This window comes from Molothrus aeneus, chromosome 10 (genome assembly GCF_037042795.1).
Source record: "Molothrus aeneus isolate 106 chromosome 10, BPBGC_Maene_1.0, whole genome shotgun sequence".
Taxonomy (NCBI): Eukaryota; Metazoa; Chordata; class Aves; order Passeriformes; family Icteridae; genus Molothrus; species Molothrus aeneus.
The window spans coordinates 20985645-21000645 of NC_089655.1; the positions used below are offsets into that span (position 1 = coordinate 20985645).

Consider the following 15001-nt stretch of genomic DNA (forward strand, 5'->3'; position numbering starts at 1 on the left):
TTAATGGAAATGATCTCAGAGAGGACTCCTACCTCTGTGAGCACCTGCTGCCCCTACCAGCTCCTGCATGGTCCTTCCCTTCCCTGCCCAGCAGGGATGACAGCTCTCCTGGATGTACAGAACTGCACCTTGCAGGGGCATCTCTCACTGTGATCAATGCACACAATGGAAAGCAAAAAGAGACTGCCAGACAGGGAACAAATGCACAGATCTTATGGCCAGGACCTGCCAGCTCCAGCTGCTCTCAAACACAACAGTGCACCCATCCCACCACTCTGCCATGCCCATGGCCCAGCCCTGGCTCATTTCAGGAATTATCTGGGCTAATTGCTCCAAACCCAACCACCAAAGGGAGCCTTTTCATGGAATAGCTCAGTTCAGGCAGGAGGAGACAGCACAATGTAGAGGAGCAGCTTCTCTGCATCTCTGGGAGATCATGTGGACTCTAAGTCAAATTCACAGCTAAGAAGATCCAGCAGAGTATCAAGTCCAAATGGCTCCCAATTAAAAGCTCATAAGAGACCATTTGCAGTGGGAAAAGCTTGTAGGAAAGCAAAGGATCATGCTAAAGCTGTGTGCCAAAGCAAGGGAGAAAAAACCCTCCCTTGCCTGCTGCAAGGTAACATTTTATTCTTACAAGGCAACTTCCTATTTTCCCAGGTATAAAGACAAGTTAAAAACAATTTACAGCTCTTCACCACGCTACCTGCAGTGCTACATGAAAGCAAAGCAAAGCAGCCTGGCTGGATGTGTCTTTAGAGCTGACTGAATCCCAGGGTGCTGCAGGTGATGGGCTCCTGCCAAGCATCACTGCACTCTGAGGGAGCTGTTTGCAGCAGTCAGACTTTCAAATGGGTATTTGTATTCATTGGACACCTCTCAGGATTAATACAGTGTACCCTCTCTGCATCAGTACAGTGGAGATACTGGGAGGTATTAAGGCATTATTCATGGTGGGTTTATTACTTAAAATTAGAGCTTTTGGGCCAGATCTTCAGCTGGCATAAACTCAGCACAGCTCCATTTAAATTAAAGGAATTGTGCTAATTTACCTCAAATTATGATCTGTGCTGAAGGTCTCTAAGGATTTTCTACTCGATAAGTCCCTTATTTTAACTAATTGAAGTAGCTGAGAGTGTTTCTTAGTAAATTATGAACCATCTATGATATTTATTCATTGAAGAGCTCAGACTGTTAGGCATAACTTGCATATTGTCTTTCTTTCCTTCCCTTTTTTAACTGAATATATCTCATCACAACTTTGGATCTACATCAGCAAATCTTCCCATACAAAGCTCACATGGGAAGATAAGTTTTTGCTTAGTACAGACTCTTTAATTTAAACACAGTTATTTGTTTCTTGCACACCTTATTTCAAAATTATTGTGGAGCTACCAAGCTTGTATTTTCTAATGCTGTAAAACATTACAGCTATAAAATCAAGACCACCAGCTTGCCCAAAAAACATTGTTCTGCTCAGTTTTACCTTACCTAGACATCTAATTTGTAACCCTTGGCTTTATGAATACACACAGCAAGCTGGGTGTATCTTTACAGTAGTAAAGCAGTATCTTTATTTCATATATCCCAAAAGGTAAAAGCACTGTGGCCATGAAACTTGATTTTAAATTTACTGGCAGAGAGGCAAGGATTTTGCTGAAATGTCACCAGCACAGGATTGATTTCTGTTAGACCTGCCAGTGTTAGGTTAATGGTTGGACTCAACAATTTAGAGGTTTTTTCCAACCTTAATGATTCCGTGATTCTTTATCACTCACAGCTTTACTGCATAACTTGCTCAGACTACAGGCACAGAATGCCTATTAAAGCAGTATTTTGTACATACTGGTAGGCACAAAGCAATCAGGAAAACAGAATTTTTCTTTCACTCACAACTGCGTTATGATGAACCAGAATTCTTTTTCATTAGCACAAGGAAAAGTTTCATCTCTCTTACCTTTTATTTCTGTCCTCTATCTGCAAGATGTAGACCATGTCATCAGCAGAGTGGAGCTTGGAGCTGCTGTCTCCCCACTTCAGCTTCAGGCTCTGAGGCCCTGCTGCAGCACACTCCAGCCGTGGAGGTAAGGGTGGCAATGGCCTGGTTTTTGCTTTAATAAAGTGGCTAAAAGGTCCAGCTCCAATTTCATTGACAGCCTGGATCCTGATCCTAAAATGAACAGCAAGAAGATGAATGTTAAATGAAGTGCTTTCACGAGGTTCTTGATATGAACACATCCCAAGGGGCAAGAGAACCTTCTGGGGCTGCCTGCTCCATGCCTGCCCACCCAGCTCCCAGGGCTGTTTGGGGCACACTGGAAGGCTCTGCCAGCACAACAAGGATCACCCTGTTTAGACTGTAAGAGGTGCAGTGAAGATGTCAGAAATGCAGAGGCAGAGGGGAAGGTTTGGGTCTCAGGACCTGGTGACAGCTCCTTCAGCCACAGGGACAAGGGGCAGCAGCACAGGACAAGCACAGCCTGGAAAACGTGAAGTGCTCAACCGCGAGTAAATAAAATGCAAGAGTGTGTTCTGGTTGTCTAACAGAGATCATGGACTAATTTAGGTGAAATCCTTCAGGGAAAGCACTGGTGTCACTGCCATGAAACCCATCCCCATGCTGGCCATCACCCTGAAGCCCAGAGCAGTGTTCTCTCAGTCTCACAAAGCACACTATTTAAGCACAGGAAACTCTGCTGGGAGGACCCAAAGAAGGAGGTTAAATCCACAAACCTCCTACACTCTGCCAGAAAGTGCAGAAATGTTAACTGCCACTGAAACATTCATTAGATCAAATAAATGCTGGACCCAAGTCACCCTCACCAGATGCACAAAGGCCCTTGAGCTACTGGAGGACATCAAGAAGAAAAGCAGAGCACTTGCCTGGTCACACCAGCTTGAATTTGGAAATGTTCTTAAGACTGAGCCAGTCTTCTAAATTCTATTTCTTTAAGATAACAACTCCTGCTTTCTGCTTTGTTAATTTTCTCTCACCTGTCTGCACCTTAGTCTAACACAGAGAAGAGTGAGGGGGAGTAGCAGTCTCTGACTATGGTAACATCAACAGCACCATACCAAAATGTGGAAATTTGTATTTCCAAACAGTTTTGAGGACTTTGTAAATAGAAATATTGGTACAGATGAGCCTGAAAGGTTTCAAAAGTTTGGTAATCAAAGACTAAATAAGAAAGATCAGGATGGAGAAAACTAATTAAGTTTAAGATAGTTCAGCCTAGTTTAGTTAGCTGGCGAGATGCCATTTACTTTGGAAATCCTGTGCACAGCAGCCTTGTATTTTCTCATGGGTAAAGACTCTTTACAAGAACTGTCTTTGCCTGGCAAAGCTACTTATTTTGACTGAAGGACAAAGTGATGCAAGTTCACACAGACAACATATGAAAAATTACTTTTAATTAACAGCAATTTTTCAGCTCTACCATCAGGAAAAAAGTATGTTAAAGGGATAGGGAAAAAACTCTCAAGAGAGTATTCCCCATTGGAAAAATTCTCCAGAATGGTATTCTCTGCCTTTCAAGAACATAAAAGGTTATATTGTTAATAACCATATTGCAAAATAATGAAGTCTGATCTATTGGTTAGTCAGCTAAAGCCACTGCACACTGAGAATGCAGTGTGTATACAGTCATATGCAAATGTGTGCTTAAAACTCTGCTTATTGACCCAGCCATTAACAAGGGTAACATATTGCTTGGTGTGGAGCTGCATTTTCCCTTTAACCTTCCTTCTAGCTTCAGGAAATGCATCCTGACCACCTTGTAACACTACATTCCTCCTCTTCCTCCCTAAGGGGGATGGCACAGAGATCTAGTGGGAGCCTCCCCTTCAACTGCTGCTTGCAGGCATAGAAAGAACAAGAGGTTTTTCTAGTATCTGAAGAAGTGTGATTAATATAAGCATTGATCTTACTTCATATTACATTACCATTTTGCTTTACATTTAAGAGTCATTACATCAATATTTAATGGTATTTCCAATAAAAAAAACAAAGCCTGCCTGTATTTTCACTGGATTCTAGCAAGCTCACCATTAGCATGTGCACATAAACAGTTAGAGCTATATTACAAAATGCTACTACTGCTTTTGTAGATTGATTACAGCAGCATGCACTAGAGTATATATCCTTTTGTTTGGTATTAAAAGTCCCAGTAACAACAAAGCCTCTCCTCTCCTCAAGCACTGTAACCTCAGCTGGTTTCCAGCTGGCAGCTACCACACCTGAAAACACTCAGTGAGATGAATCTCTCTCCAATATCACACTTTTTAGATATATGCATGCACAGAAACCTACACTTCCTTGTCTTGCTTTTGCCAGGTATTTGCACAAGGCAAAAAAAAAAAAAAAAGTGTCTCCTCATTCATTTCTTTCCTTGCTTTGTTCTGCTGCACAGAGTTCTTGCTCCCCCCTTCTGACACACACAAACATGCACACACACACTCCCCTCTGGAGTACTCTGGAGCACTGTAAGACTGATGGAAACTCTTAAGCCTCAAAATAGAGAGAGGCATCTTTACAAATGAGTGATGACACTGGGAAAGCAGGAATTCATTCATTTGACTCTAACATGGCTGATGTGGCCACTCTTTGCTGTTGATCATTCCCAGGGCCTGAGCTTCATTAGACACACAAAATCAACAATTTTGTGTTTCCTGTGCACATGGCAGTGCAACCCAAACCCTGGTGTCACCTCCATCTGAACCCCAGCAGTGTCTGCTCCATGGGGATCAGAAAGTCCAAAGGGAAGAGGAGAAGGAAGAAGGGAAGCAGAAAAGGCAGAAAGGACCGTGTGGAGAAGGGGGAAGAGCAGATGGAGGTGCTTTTTAGTGTCCCTGCCCCATCCTGTGACAGTGAGCTTTGCCAGCTGGGTGGCACAGCCAGGGTGGGCAAGAGAGCATCCACAATTTACTGGAAAACAGTTCCTGTTTACAGAACTGGTACTGGGAAAAATCAACTCTATTTTCAAGTAAAAGTATAATATAGACAAGTAGAAATATTTGCAGCAAAAGCACTTCCTGAATTCCTTTCAACTTTTCCACTAATGGTTTCTAAGTGAAAATACCCCAAACATCCTTTTGGAAAGAAAGACTGTTAAACCATCTGACAATCACAATTTGACAACAAGTTTTTTGAAAATATAAAGACTGTATTTAAGAATACTGCCTAGTTCTGCAGGAATATCTGGACCAATAATATTTGTATTCATTCTCACATTTTCCTACTAAAACTTTTAAACATTTAGAAAGAAAAATCATAAATCAGACTAGGCAAATTTAGAAACCATGAAATGATATTTAACAGACTATTCTCTCTTAAGAGATTCTTGACCCAGGAAAATAAACACACTAAACAGGATGCTATTTTCAGATTGGTCACAAAATCCTTTGTATAGTATTGCAACAAACTGGGAAATCAACTTTTGAATTAATTTTAAAGTCTGACATGAGAAGACTTTGATTCCCTCGTTCCCATAAGAGGAATGCCACCAGTTGCAATACATGTGGAAACCTGTGGGAGTTAAAAGGCCATGGACTTCCAAAGGGGAGGGGAAGCAGCATCCTCCACCATCAGCACAGCCTGGACACGATGGAGAGCAATCACACACTGCCCCACAAATCCCCACTCAAGACTCCTGGGAGAAGACTTAGCTTGACACTCTGAAATATATTTTGTTTTATAGACTGCTTAAAGTTTGCTAACTTGAGCATTCACATGAATTTTTTTCTAGATCTTGGATGATCTGTCAGAATTCACAGAATGACTAAGTTGGAAGAGACCTCCAAGATCATTGAGTCCAACCCAACTTTCACTTGACATGGTTTAAAAATCTAAAATATTTATAGAATTTTTATTCCTAAACCAAATTAAGTGTTGCTATTGAAATTTGATAATGCTACTATATATTTCTGTACACTGTGTAACTTCAGAGGAGAAACATTCTTAAAAATTGGAAGTTTTTTTGCAGTGAAGTATCTCAACAGCAGAACACAATTATCTATGGAATGTGTTAAGTGAAGCTTGGGAACAGACTGTAATAGAAAATTGGTGTTTCTGTGACTGTTGAATACTTATTTATTGTGCAATATTTATTAACTCACTCCTAGTTACATCAGTTCACAGAAAACCAGGCCAAGTATATTACCCTATAATCTGAGTTTCCAGAGCTTCGTGGCTATGTCAATAAAGCAGAGAGACTGCAGAACTCAGACATATTTCTGCAGCTGCTCACCAGCCAGGATGTTTACACAGTGCTTTGGGGAGGCATCTGCTCTGTGCAGCAGCAGAGCTGGGCTGGGTCTGAGCAGGGATTCTCTTGACTCAGCCCTACCACGGCCACTTGCAGTGTGACAGAGGCATCTTCCACTTCCTCCTGCCTTAAATGCATTTTGGCATGGAAGTCCTTCTCATGGGGTGCTGGCTGGATTTGCTGCTAAGACACAAAGCTTGGAGCCCAGCTCTGCAGAGAGCTTGGAGTTCCCCTGTGTGCTCTTGGGCTGCTCCCATTATGGCCATTCCCACAGAGAAGCTGGAAGTAAAGCAGTGCCAGACCCAAGCTAACAGGGTGGGCCCACATGGCCAGGCTTTCACAATCACCCCCTACCCAAAACAATTTAAATTTCCAGTTTTGGACTTGTTGGATTCATAATAACCAAGATTTGCTTTCAATTTTGGTTTCCCATAACCAAAACCATTGATACTGCAATTCTAACTCAACTGAAACATATAAACTCTTTGCTGATTTACTTCAAATTCTGCTGAAATTTTGGCAAGGGAGTTCAGAGCCTCCAACCCAGTAGTACTTGGCTTGTTTAGTCTAGGAAAAATATGTTCACTGTGTTTTTAAACACAGTAGGGAATAAACACTTGAGAGGGAGAAGAGTAAGTTGTGTTAAACAAAACTGACACAAAAAGAAGACTCATCAGTGGAGAAACGTAGAGATGGAGATCAGTGATGTTCTGAAACATTCCTCTGATTCAGCCAAGGAGGGTAGAAAATGCACCAACATTTAGCAGAGAGCCTGATAATCCTTAAGGATTTATCAGGGCAGACAGTGCCTGATCAAAGACAGGTGTCGAGATAGGCTTGAAGAAGAAATATCAGTGAAAAAGTTAATGATCAAAACACTTTGACAAATCTATTTTTCATTAGCAAAATAATACTTCAAACTACTAATGAGGTGCTTTTGCAATCCAACTGCAGTCACTTGTCTTCCCTTACAGGAATGAGATGTAAGATTTGGGGTTTCTTTCTCTGATCTTGTTCAAAAAAAGAGCTTTCCTACATTATTACTTCTGATCAGCCACCCGCTGGCCTGTGTTCTTCAAGTGGGTTTTTTTTAGTCTTGCAACAATATTTAGAACAGTTAATGCTTGTGGCTTTGGCTGTTTCATTTGGACCAGAGACAGGACGAATCCTTGACTAAAACTAATATGGTGCTGTTCACAAAATAATGAAACAAGAATGCAAAAAGTATCATTCCAATCTCTCTTTCCAAGCCTCGAAGAAGACATTTCCCTTAAGGAAGCTGCAGACAATCAAAAACCAGCTAAAAAAGAGACCGAAATAAGACTTTGGTGAAGAATTTAAATGCCACATTCTGTCTTGAGTGAGCTGCTCAAAGTTCCCTTTCCAGCTTTTTTGGGTCCTGGTTGAACAAACATTTGAGGAGAAGCCAGGGAATATGAGACTGCCCAAAGATGATGCATCTCCACAGCTGGGTGACCAATCCATAAAAAAATTCTTCAACTGTATATGAATGATCTGTGAGCAAGCAATGTGTGCTCCTCACTTTAAAAAACTTCTAGTGTATGTATTTGTATCCTTGCTAAAACAAGTTCTCTTTTCTTTGGTACAGGATAAAATTTGAATTATGAACTTCTAATTTACAAGATCTGTAGGACTGTGAACTTGAATACAAAGTTAAAAGAAAGAAAAATGTTACAGGAAGTCTGTGACATCTAATTTTACAACTCTGTGATCAAATTTCGGTCTTTATTAGAACAGTACTTAGAATAGAATTTCTTTTGTCACACATTCTGTTGTATTGCTGTTCATTGCCTGCATGGAACCATTTTTCTTTCTTAATTAGCAATTAGGGAGAAAACATATAAGCCTGAACATTAAACTAATAAAATTTTGGCAATGCCACTTAGCAATTTAGACTCTGAAGCAATATAAATTGGTTTTAAATTCAGATCATGTTTTCATTAATCTCCATATAGCAGAGACAAAAAATAGCTGTAGCTATACAAATAAAAGTTCATTGTGTGAAAATTGCTAATCCTGCTCAGGGATCAATAACTTAATAATTTAATCCCTTGGAACAGTACTTCAAAGGAGCTGAAAAAACATGAGATGGAACACTGTCATTTTAATTATTTCTTATTCTTAAAATTTATTTATTTTTAAATTTATTATTACCAGTGTAACCTTACCTTAGCAGAGCAGCTCAAAAAGGAGGAGAGGTCAGAGATAATATGAGGAGAGGAGAAAGGAGGAAAAAAGGCGGGAGAAAACAATATTTGAACATGAACTCGCAGTTCCATCAAAGAATGACTGCAGATTCCCGTGCTCCTAGGCTGGGTGTTTGGGTTGCTGGTTTGCATTTTCAGCCCCTCTCCATGCCAGGAGCATCTCCTGAGTGAAGCAGAGCTGTGCGATGCCCGTGCCCGTCCCCAGCACTCACCGGTACGAGGTCTCGGGCAGCAAGCCCTCGATGACGTGGCTGGTCACGTTGCCCACGGGGATGCTGACGTCTCCCAGGTCGATGTTGTAGGATGTGATCTCAGCCCCATTATTGCTGGGCTCTTCCCAGCTCAGCACAAGGCACACAGAGGGTGAGGGCTGGCAGGCAGCCACGTGCTCGTCCTCCAGCACGGACAGGGTGGAGACGGCGTCAGGCACGGCCGCGGGGGTTCTGCAGCTCACCAGCTCGCTGTAGGGCCCAGCTCCAGCCTGGTTAATGGCCTGGGAGTGAAAACAGAGAACATTCACCAATGCTCTCCTTCATATGTGCATCAAGTTCATCATGATGAGCTGTGCTGGAAGAGCTGCATGAATTCTTCAGAGGATGTGCACTGCTGGATTCCTCTCTGAAGCGTGACTCATGCCTCTGCTATCCTAGGGAATTAGTATCTTCCTTGGTCACTCAGGAATGTCTCAAAAAAAAATGGAGAATATTTCTCTTTTCCCTAAAAGAATATTTCTCTTTCCCTTTTTATCCGTGGCAAACTTTGGTTGGTAAGGGAAAATGTCACAGTCATGCTGCCAGTGACAGGTGACCTCAGCAAACTGGCTACACAAAATTACTGAGACACCCAGTACAAAGTCCCCAGCATACTGCAGGATATCCCAACAGATGCTTTATGCAAGCAAAGTATCTCTAAAGATAGGGAATATTTGGCTTGTTAAAAACTACCCTGATTCCTGATTTGGTTCCTAATTTTCCTTGGAAAATGTCACAGTCATGCTGCCAGTGACAGGTGACATCAGTAAACTGGCTACCCAAAATTACTGAACCACCCCCTACAAAGTCCCCAGCATATTGCAGGGTGGCCAAACAGATGCTTTATGCAAGCAAAATATCTCCAAAGATAGGGAATATTTGGCTTGTTAAAAACTACCCTGGTTCCTGATTTGGAAAATGGATTACTAATTTAATGCTAAAAAGCTTCTGAAATAAGAATATAGGACCTCAGCACAGCATTAAGCCTATGACTCAACATTTCCCCAGAATCACAAAATCATTACAGTTGGAAAAGTCATAATTCACCACCAAACCACAACCAAAGCACACAGCTCAGTATCTCTCACAAAAGAGGAGAGCAACAATTCATCAAGCTTCTCATCCCAAGCCATAGATCCTGAATCCCAGAGGAAACCAAGTTTCAAAACCTGGTCCCTTTCTGCTCATGAATTAGAGGCTGTTGTCTTAGCAAGCCCAACATTGCCCAGCTGTACAGGCCTGGGGTTTTATCAGCTAGCTGATGCTCAGCCAGTGGCAAGAGCTGTACCCATTGCACTGGAATTGCCCAGGGAATGACTGATGCTACCTCCTCAGGATTATCATAAACTCAATCACAGAACCACAGAGGCTGGAAGGGACTGTGGGACTCATTTTGTCCAACCTGCTACTCCAGCCAGGGTCAGACAATGCAGACCAGGTTGCTCAGGCTTTTTTTTCCAGTTGGGTGTTGAAAAATTCCAGGTATGTAGATTGCACAGCCCCTCTGGACCACTGTTAGATCCTTAACTGCCTGCACAGTGGCATTTTTTTCTTGCTATCTCATCTGAACATCCCTATTTCAACTGGATGCAGCACTCCAGGTTATCAGGAATGGCATGAAATGGGCAACACCACCTTCCCTGGATCTGCCTGCTGGGCTCCTCCTGACACAGCCCAGCATCCTGCCAGCACACAAGGTATGGGGAGAGCTTACAGAACATGGTACAGGAGAAACTACACGAGTCCACAAGGCACAGACCTCCACAAAAAAAGCTTCAGTGCTGCCCAGCACCCTCCAAATTTCCTTTACATTTGGAAAAGTTAGCCCAGAGTCTCCCATCAGGTTAGAATTAATTGAAAAATCCAGGCTTACCATGTTGCCAGCAGGACTCTGAGGGCAATGACAGGACACATCAAACAACTGTTTGATTTCTAATCTATGCTTAACTGCAGTGAATAACTTATTTCTGCTCTGCATAATACAAGCACAAAGCCATGTTCTGTTTTTCCAGGAGACATTTTGTTCAATTGAAGAAAGAGATAATAAAGTTACATTTGTCAGCCTTTAAAAAGCCCTTCAAAACAAATCCTGCTCCGGGGAAATCTTCTATTTAATGCAGCACTCCTGGAGCTGTTAGAAGTGAGCCCTGTTTTGTGCTCTGCCAATGACATGATTTGTCTTGCCTCTAAACCCGTGTTTGGCCATTTGTATCTTGCTCCAAGCAATTTATTGTCAATGGTGTTTTTTAACTGCTTTATTGGACAATCTCATCACCATAACTGATGGGGCTTTGCTGCAGAGCTGCCTTCCCCTGCCACCCCCAAGTGACACAATATTTCCCTCTGTAGAAGCCACTATTGTTTTCAGGAATATTCATTACAGGAAAAAAGTTGAGCAACAGTTAAGACAATTGTCTGCCCTGCAGTTAGATATGCCTGATTCCTCAATTCTCCTCTTTATTGAATTACTGTAGATTGAGATAGCAATACTGTGTGTTTATTAGAAGGCTGAATAAATGTGGTTAGGGGAATCTTTATTTTTAAAAAGGAAATTTTTCTGTTAAATCTGGTAACAGATAAAATAAACATTTCTAACACTATTTAAGTTTCTTTCTTTGCCTTTTACATCTACTTTGTGGGGACATTTTTGTGTAATTGTTTGAAGATTACAGTGTATCTTGTAAGAAATTTTTCTTCACATAATACAGAGGATCAGATCCAGAGGATGAAGCTCTCCAGAAAGTAATACCTAAGTCACGGATGGACTTCAATAAAATATCTTCTTGCTGTTGTGCCTTTCCTGTAACTTCTGCCTATGGATTAAATTATACTGGCTGCATTAAAAACTGAGTAGATTTGTGCAACATTTTTGTGGCAGGTAGTTTGAAATAAGCACCCACTGGAAATCAAAGATGCCATACAGCTGGCTGTTTCCATTTTTAACACAAAATTTTCCTTGGGCTCCCCAGAGCAGTGGTCTCAGAGCCTCCTCCCTGCCCAGCAGATGCTGAATGCTCTCCCTCTTGCAGAAACAAGAGGCACTTTCTGGCTCACACCTCCCAGCCTCTCACACATTCCCTCATTCTCCTTCCCCCCGAGTGCCAGAGCAAGGCACAGACCAGCTCTGGCCAAGACACAAAATACATTTGAGCTGTGGGGCCTGAGCTCTTGGGCTGCTGGCCAGCTCCTCCAAACCTTCTTCCCTAAAAAATGAAAAAAATTCAATATCCTGGTTAAAAAAAAAAAAAAACAAAACACAACTATAAGAAGGAAACACTCAACAGAAGCATGTTGTCCTTGATCAAAGAAGTTACCCTGGGTGGTCCACATGTTACCAGCTGGGTGGGTATTTGGGTTGGATTAGTGGGGGTGTTCTGCCTTCACATACAAATATATCTTGTGGAAGAGTATCTTAAGTAAAATATTTTTACTTCACTCCCAGTTGCTTTACCTTCCATTTATTTATCAGTAGACATAAAGGATGAAAAGTCCTGTTTTTTTACTTTCATACAGATATACAAAATGTTTTTTAACTGCTACTTTTTACTGAAAATATAGGAGATAAAGAGATCAAGCAAAAGAAATAATGTAAAGACTACATGAGATCCTGTCTCACAAATCTAAAAGACAAAATGGCAAGGATGGGAACTCACCTTCTGGCAGGTATCATCTCTACAAACAGGAATTTACTCAGCTGCTTTGCCTTACTTGATAAATGAAACAGATGCTGGAATTCATTATTTAAGCCAGAGAAATCTTCAATATCCAGTTGGGATATTATTTACTTCTCCTTACCATGAAGAAAATTATAATATTTTTAATTTTCTAAACCATTACCATTTTGTTCTGCTATCAGAGGGCAAGGCGGCCCTTACAAGCATTAGTCACCAAAAGTAACAAAACACAAGTTTTAAGCAGCACATCAGTCTGTATTGCTTAAAACAAATGTGCATTCCTCCTGCCTTGCAGAGCAAATAACTTCAGAGGGGACTAATGATAAAATAAGAACAGCAGTGGAAGGAAACTCTGTTTGGCTCTCAGAGGGCAATGCATGCAGCCCTGCCTTACCTGTAGCCTGCAGCAGTAATGCGTTGCTGCTGACAAGTCACTGATTTCAAAGCAGGTTTCTGTGCCACTATATGCAAGCTGTAGAGATTCCTCCTCTTCTCCCCACTCTAATCTGTATTCAGAGATGTCAGTACCAGAACATTCAGGACTCTGCAACACAAATATTTATGTGGTTCAGTTCAGAAATGAGCACTTCGGATCGCTGCGTTTCACTGGGGAAGGAATGAAGTACATGGAAAAAAAGCCCAACTACCACCCTTATTTTTAAATTAATACACCATTACTGCTGCAAATAGAAATGTACTGAGTTAATGTTCCCTAAGAGGTTACTGAAACAGGACAATTCTGCACAAAAATTACCTGATTGAAATTCAGAGAAATGAGTGTACACAGCTACTTTGCCTTCCATCAGGACACTCAGGAATAAATTGTCTCTCCACTGGCTTGGCAGAAGCTCAACCATGGAGAACATAAAAAAAGCATCAATCTAGTGCAGCCTAGCTGAGAGATCAAAACACAGCTCTGGAAGCAGTGGCAGAGCCTGAAGCAGTCACTCATGTGCTGAGGAAAGAACCACCTCAGCAAGGGAGGAGCTGGCCCGAGGCCCCTGTGGAAGTCACCCATCAGTGCCAGAATGGGACCTGGGAGTGAGATCCTGGCACATTCACATCCACAATGAGACTGCCATGGGATCACAGAATCATCAAATAGTTTGGGTTGAAAGGGACCTTCAAGATCACCTCATTCCAACCCCTGACATGGGGTTCACTTTCATCAGCCCAGGCTGCTCCAAGCCCATCCAACCTGGCCTTGAACACCTCCAGGGATGGGGCAGCCACAGCTGCTCTGGGCAAACTGCTTTAGTGTCTCATCACCTTCACAACACAGAACTTCTTCCCAATATCTAAACTAAACCTGACCCATTCCCCATATCCCCAGCAATCCCTTTATTTAGGGGAACACAAATTCAATGCCTGAATGCGCTGGACATGAGCCAATACAGGCACAGCTCCCAAACCAAAATATTTAGTGTTTTTACCAGAACTACCTAGAGCTGTGCTGTGTGGCCTGAAGCAGCTCAGGGAAGCCCTGCTCTGCCTGCAGAAGAGGGGCCTCCAAGGACTTTGTGATTGTGACAGGCAAGATGTAATTTCCAGTGCAAGGACCCAGAGCCTTGCTGCACACCACAGCAACCACCCTGCACAGGCACAGGGGCTTCTCTGGCTCTGCCTCAGAGCTTCCAGGTGTGTCAGTAGGAACATCCAGAGCTCCTAAGCCAGATTTCAGAACAACATGTGAAAAAAAAGCATCACAATGGGCACCACAGTGTGCTCTCCAGCCACACTCCACAGTGCTTCACTGTTTTTCTTTTTAATTCGTATCAGCCAAAAAATGACACTTTAAGAAAATATAACCACTGCAAGCCACAGCTTCATTTTTAGTTAGAGTAAACAAATATATCCTTCAAATAAATAGAGAACCTACCAGAAGCACTGCTTCATGGCTGGGGAGAGCAAATCCCTGACCATTAAAAGGCAACATTTGAAAGTTCAATGCAATTTCTAGTTGCAAAAAATATTAACAGCCCCAAACTGCACCAAATACACCTGTGTGTTATTAAATTAAATGCAGATTATGTTTGCATCTAGATATGTTGTCAGCACAATTTATTTGAGCGTCTTGTGAATGCCAGTGACTTCTTTCTCAACAGGGACATTGTTTTGGGGAGGAGCTCAATAGAAGCAGTGGTGGGGTGGCTGCTATATTTTCACTGAAAGTCTGTGGCAGAACTACAGCCCCATTGAACCACATCACAGTATTATTTATGGTAACATCCTTTCTTTTCTGCCTTAATTACACAACATTTTTTCTTTAATGGCACCAATCATTCCCATACACTTCAGCTAACACTTATCTTGAGCTCAATGCCTAAGATGCTGGAGAATGGAGGAGGAATGCACACAAACTAAAACAAAAGTAAATATTTGGGGAAAAGACAAACTTTTGAGGGGGAAAAAGCCCTACATCATAAGCATTTATGGAGAGTTAATTCTTTATCAGAGACTCCAGTTTCAGCCAAAATCAAATATTTGTATTTATAATTACAAATGAGAACATGCTGATGTGCTAAAAGCTTGCAGAGTGCACTTCTATCATCTGATGCCAGTGCAGGAGGCCTTGTGTCTGAATC

At 41.9% G+C, this 15001-nt stretch overlaps 1 protein-coding gene across 1 annotated transcript in view; it reads right to left on the reverse strand.

Annotated features, from left to right (window-relative positions):
- Positions 1–15001, reverse strand: part of FNDC3B (fibronectin type III domain containing 3B) — a 186166-nt gene that overhangs the window by 21540 nt on the left and 149625 nt on the right. The window contains exons 21-23 of the mRNA XM_066556568.1: positions 12811–12960; positions 8704–8984; positions 1958–2170 (exon numbers count right to left, since the gene is read on the reverse strand). Coding sequence (XP_066412665.1) covers positions 1958–2170; positions 8704–8984; positions 12811–12960 — 644 coding nt within the window. The remainder of the gene's footprint in view (positions 1–1957; positions 2171–8703; positions 8985–12810; positions 12961–15001) is intronic.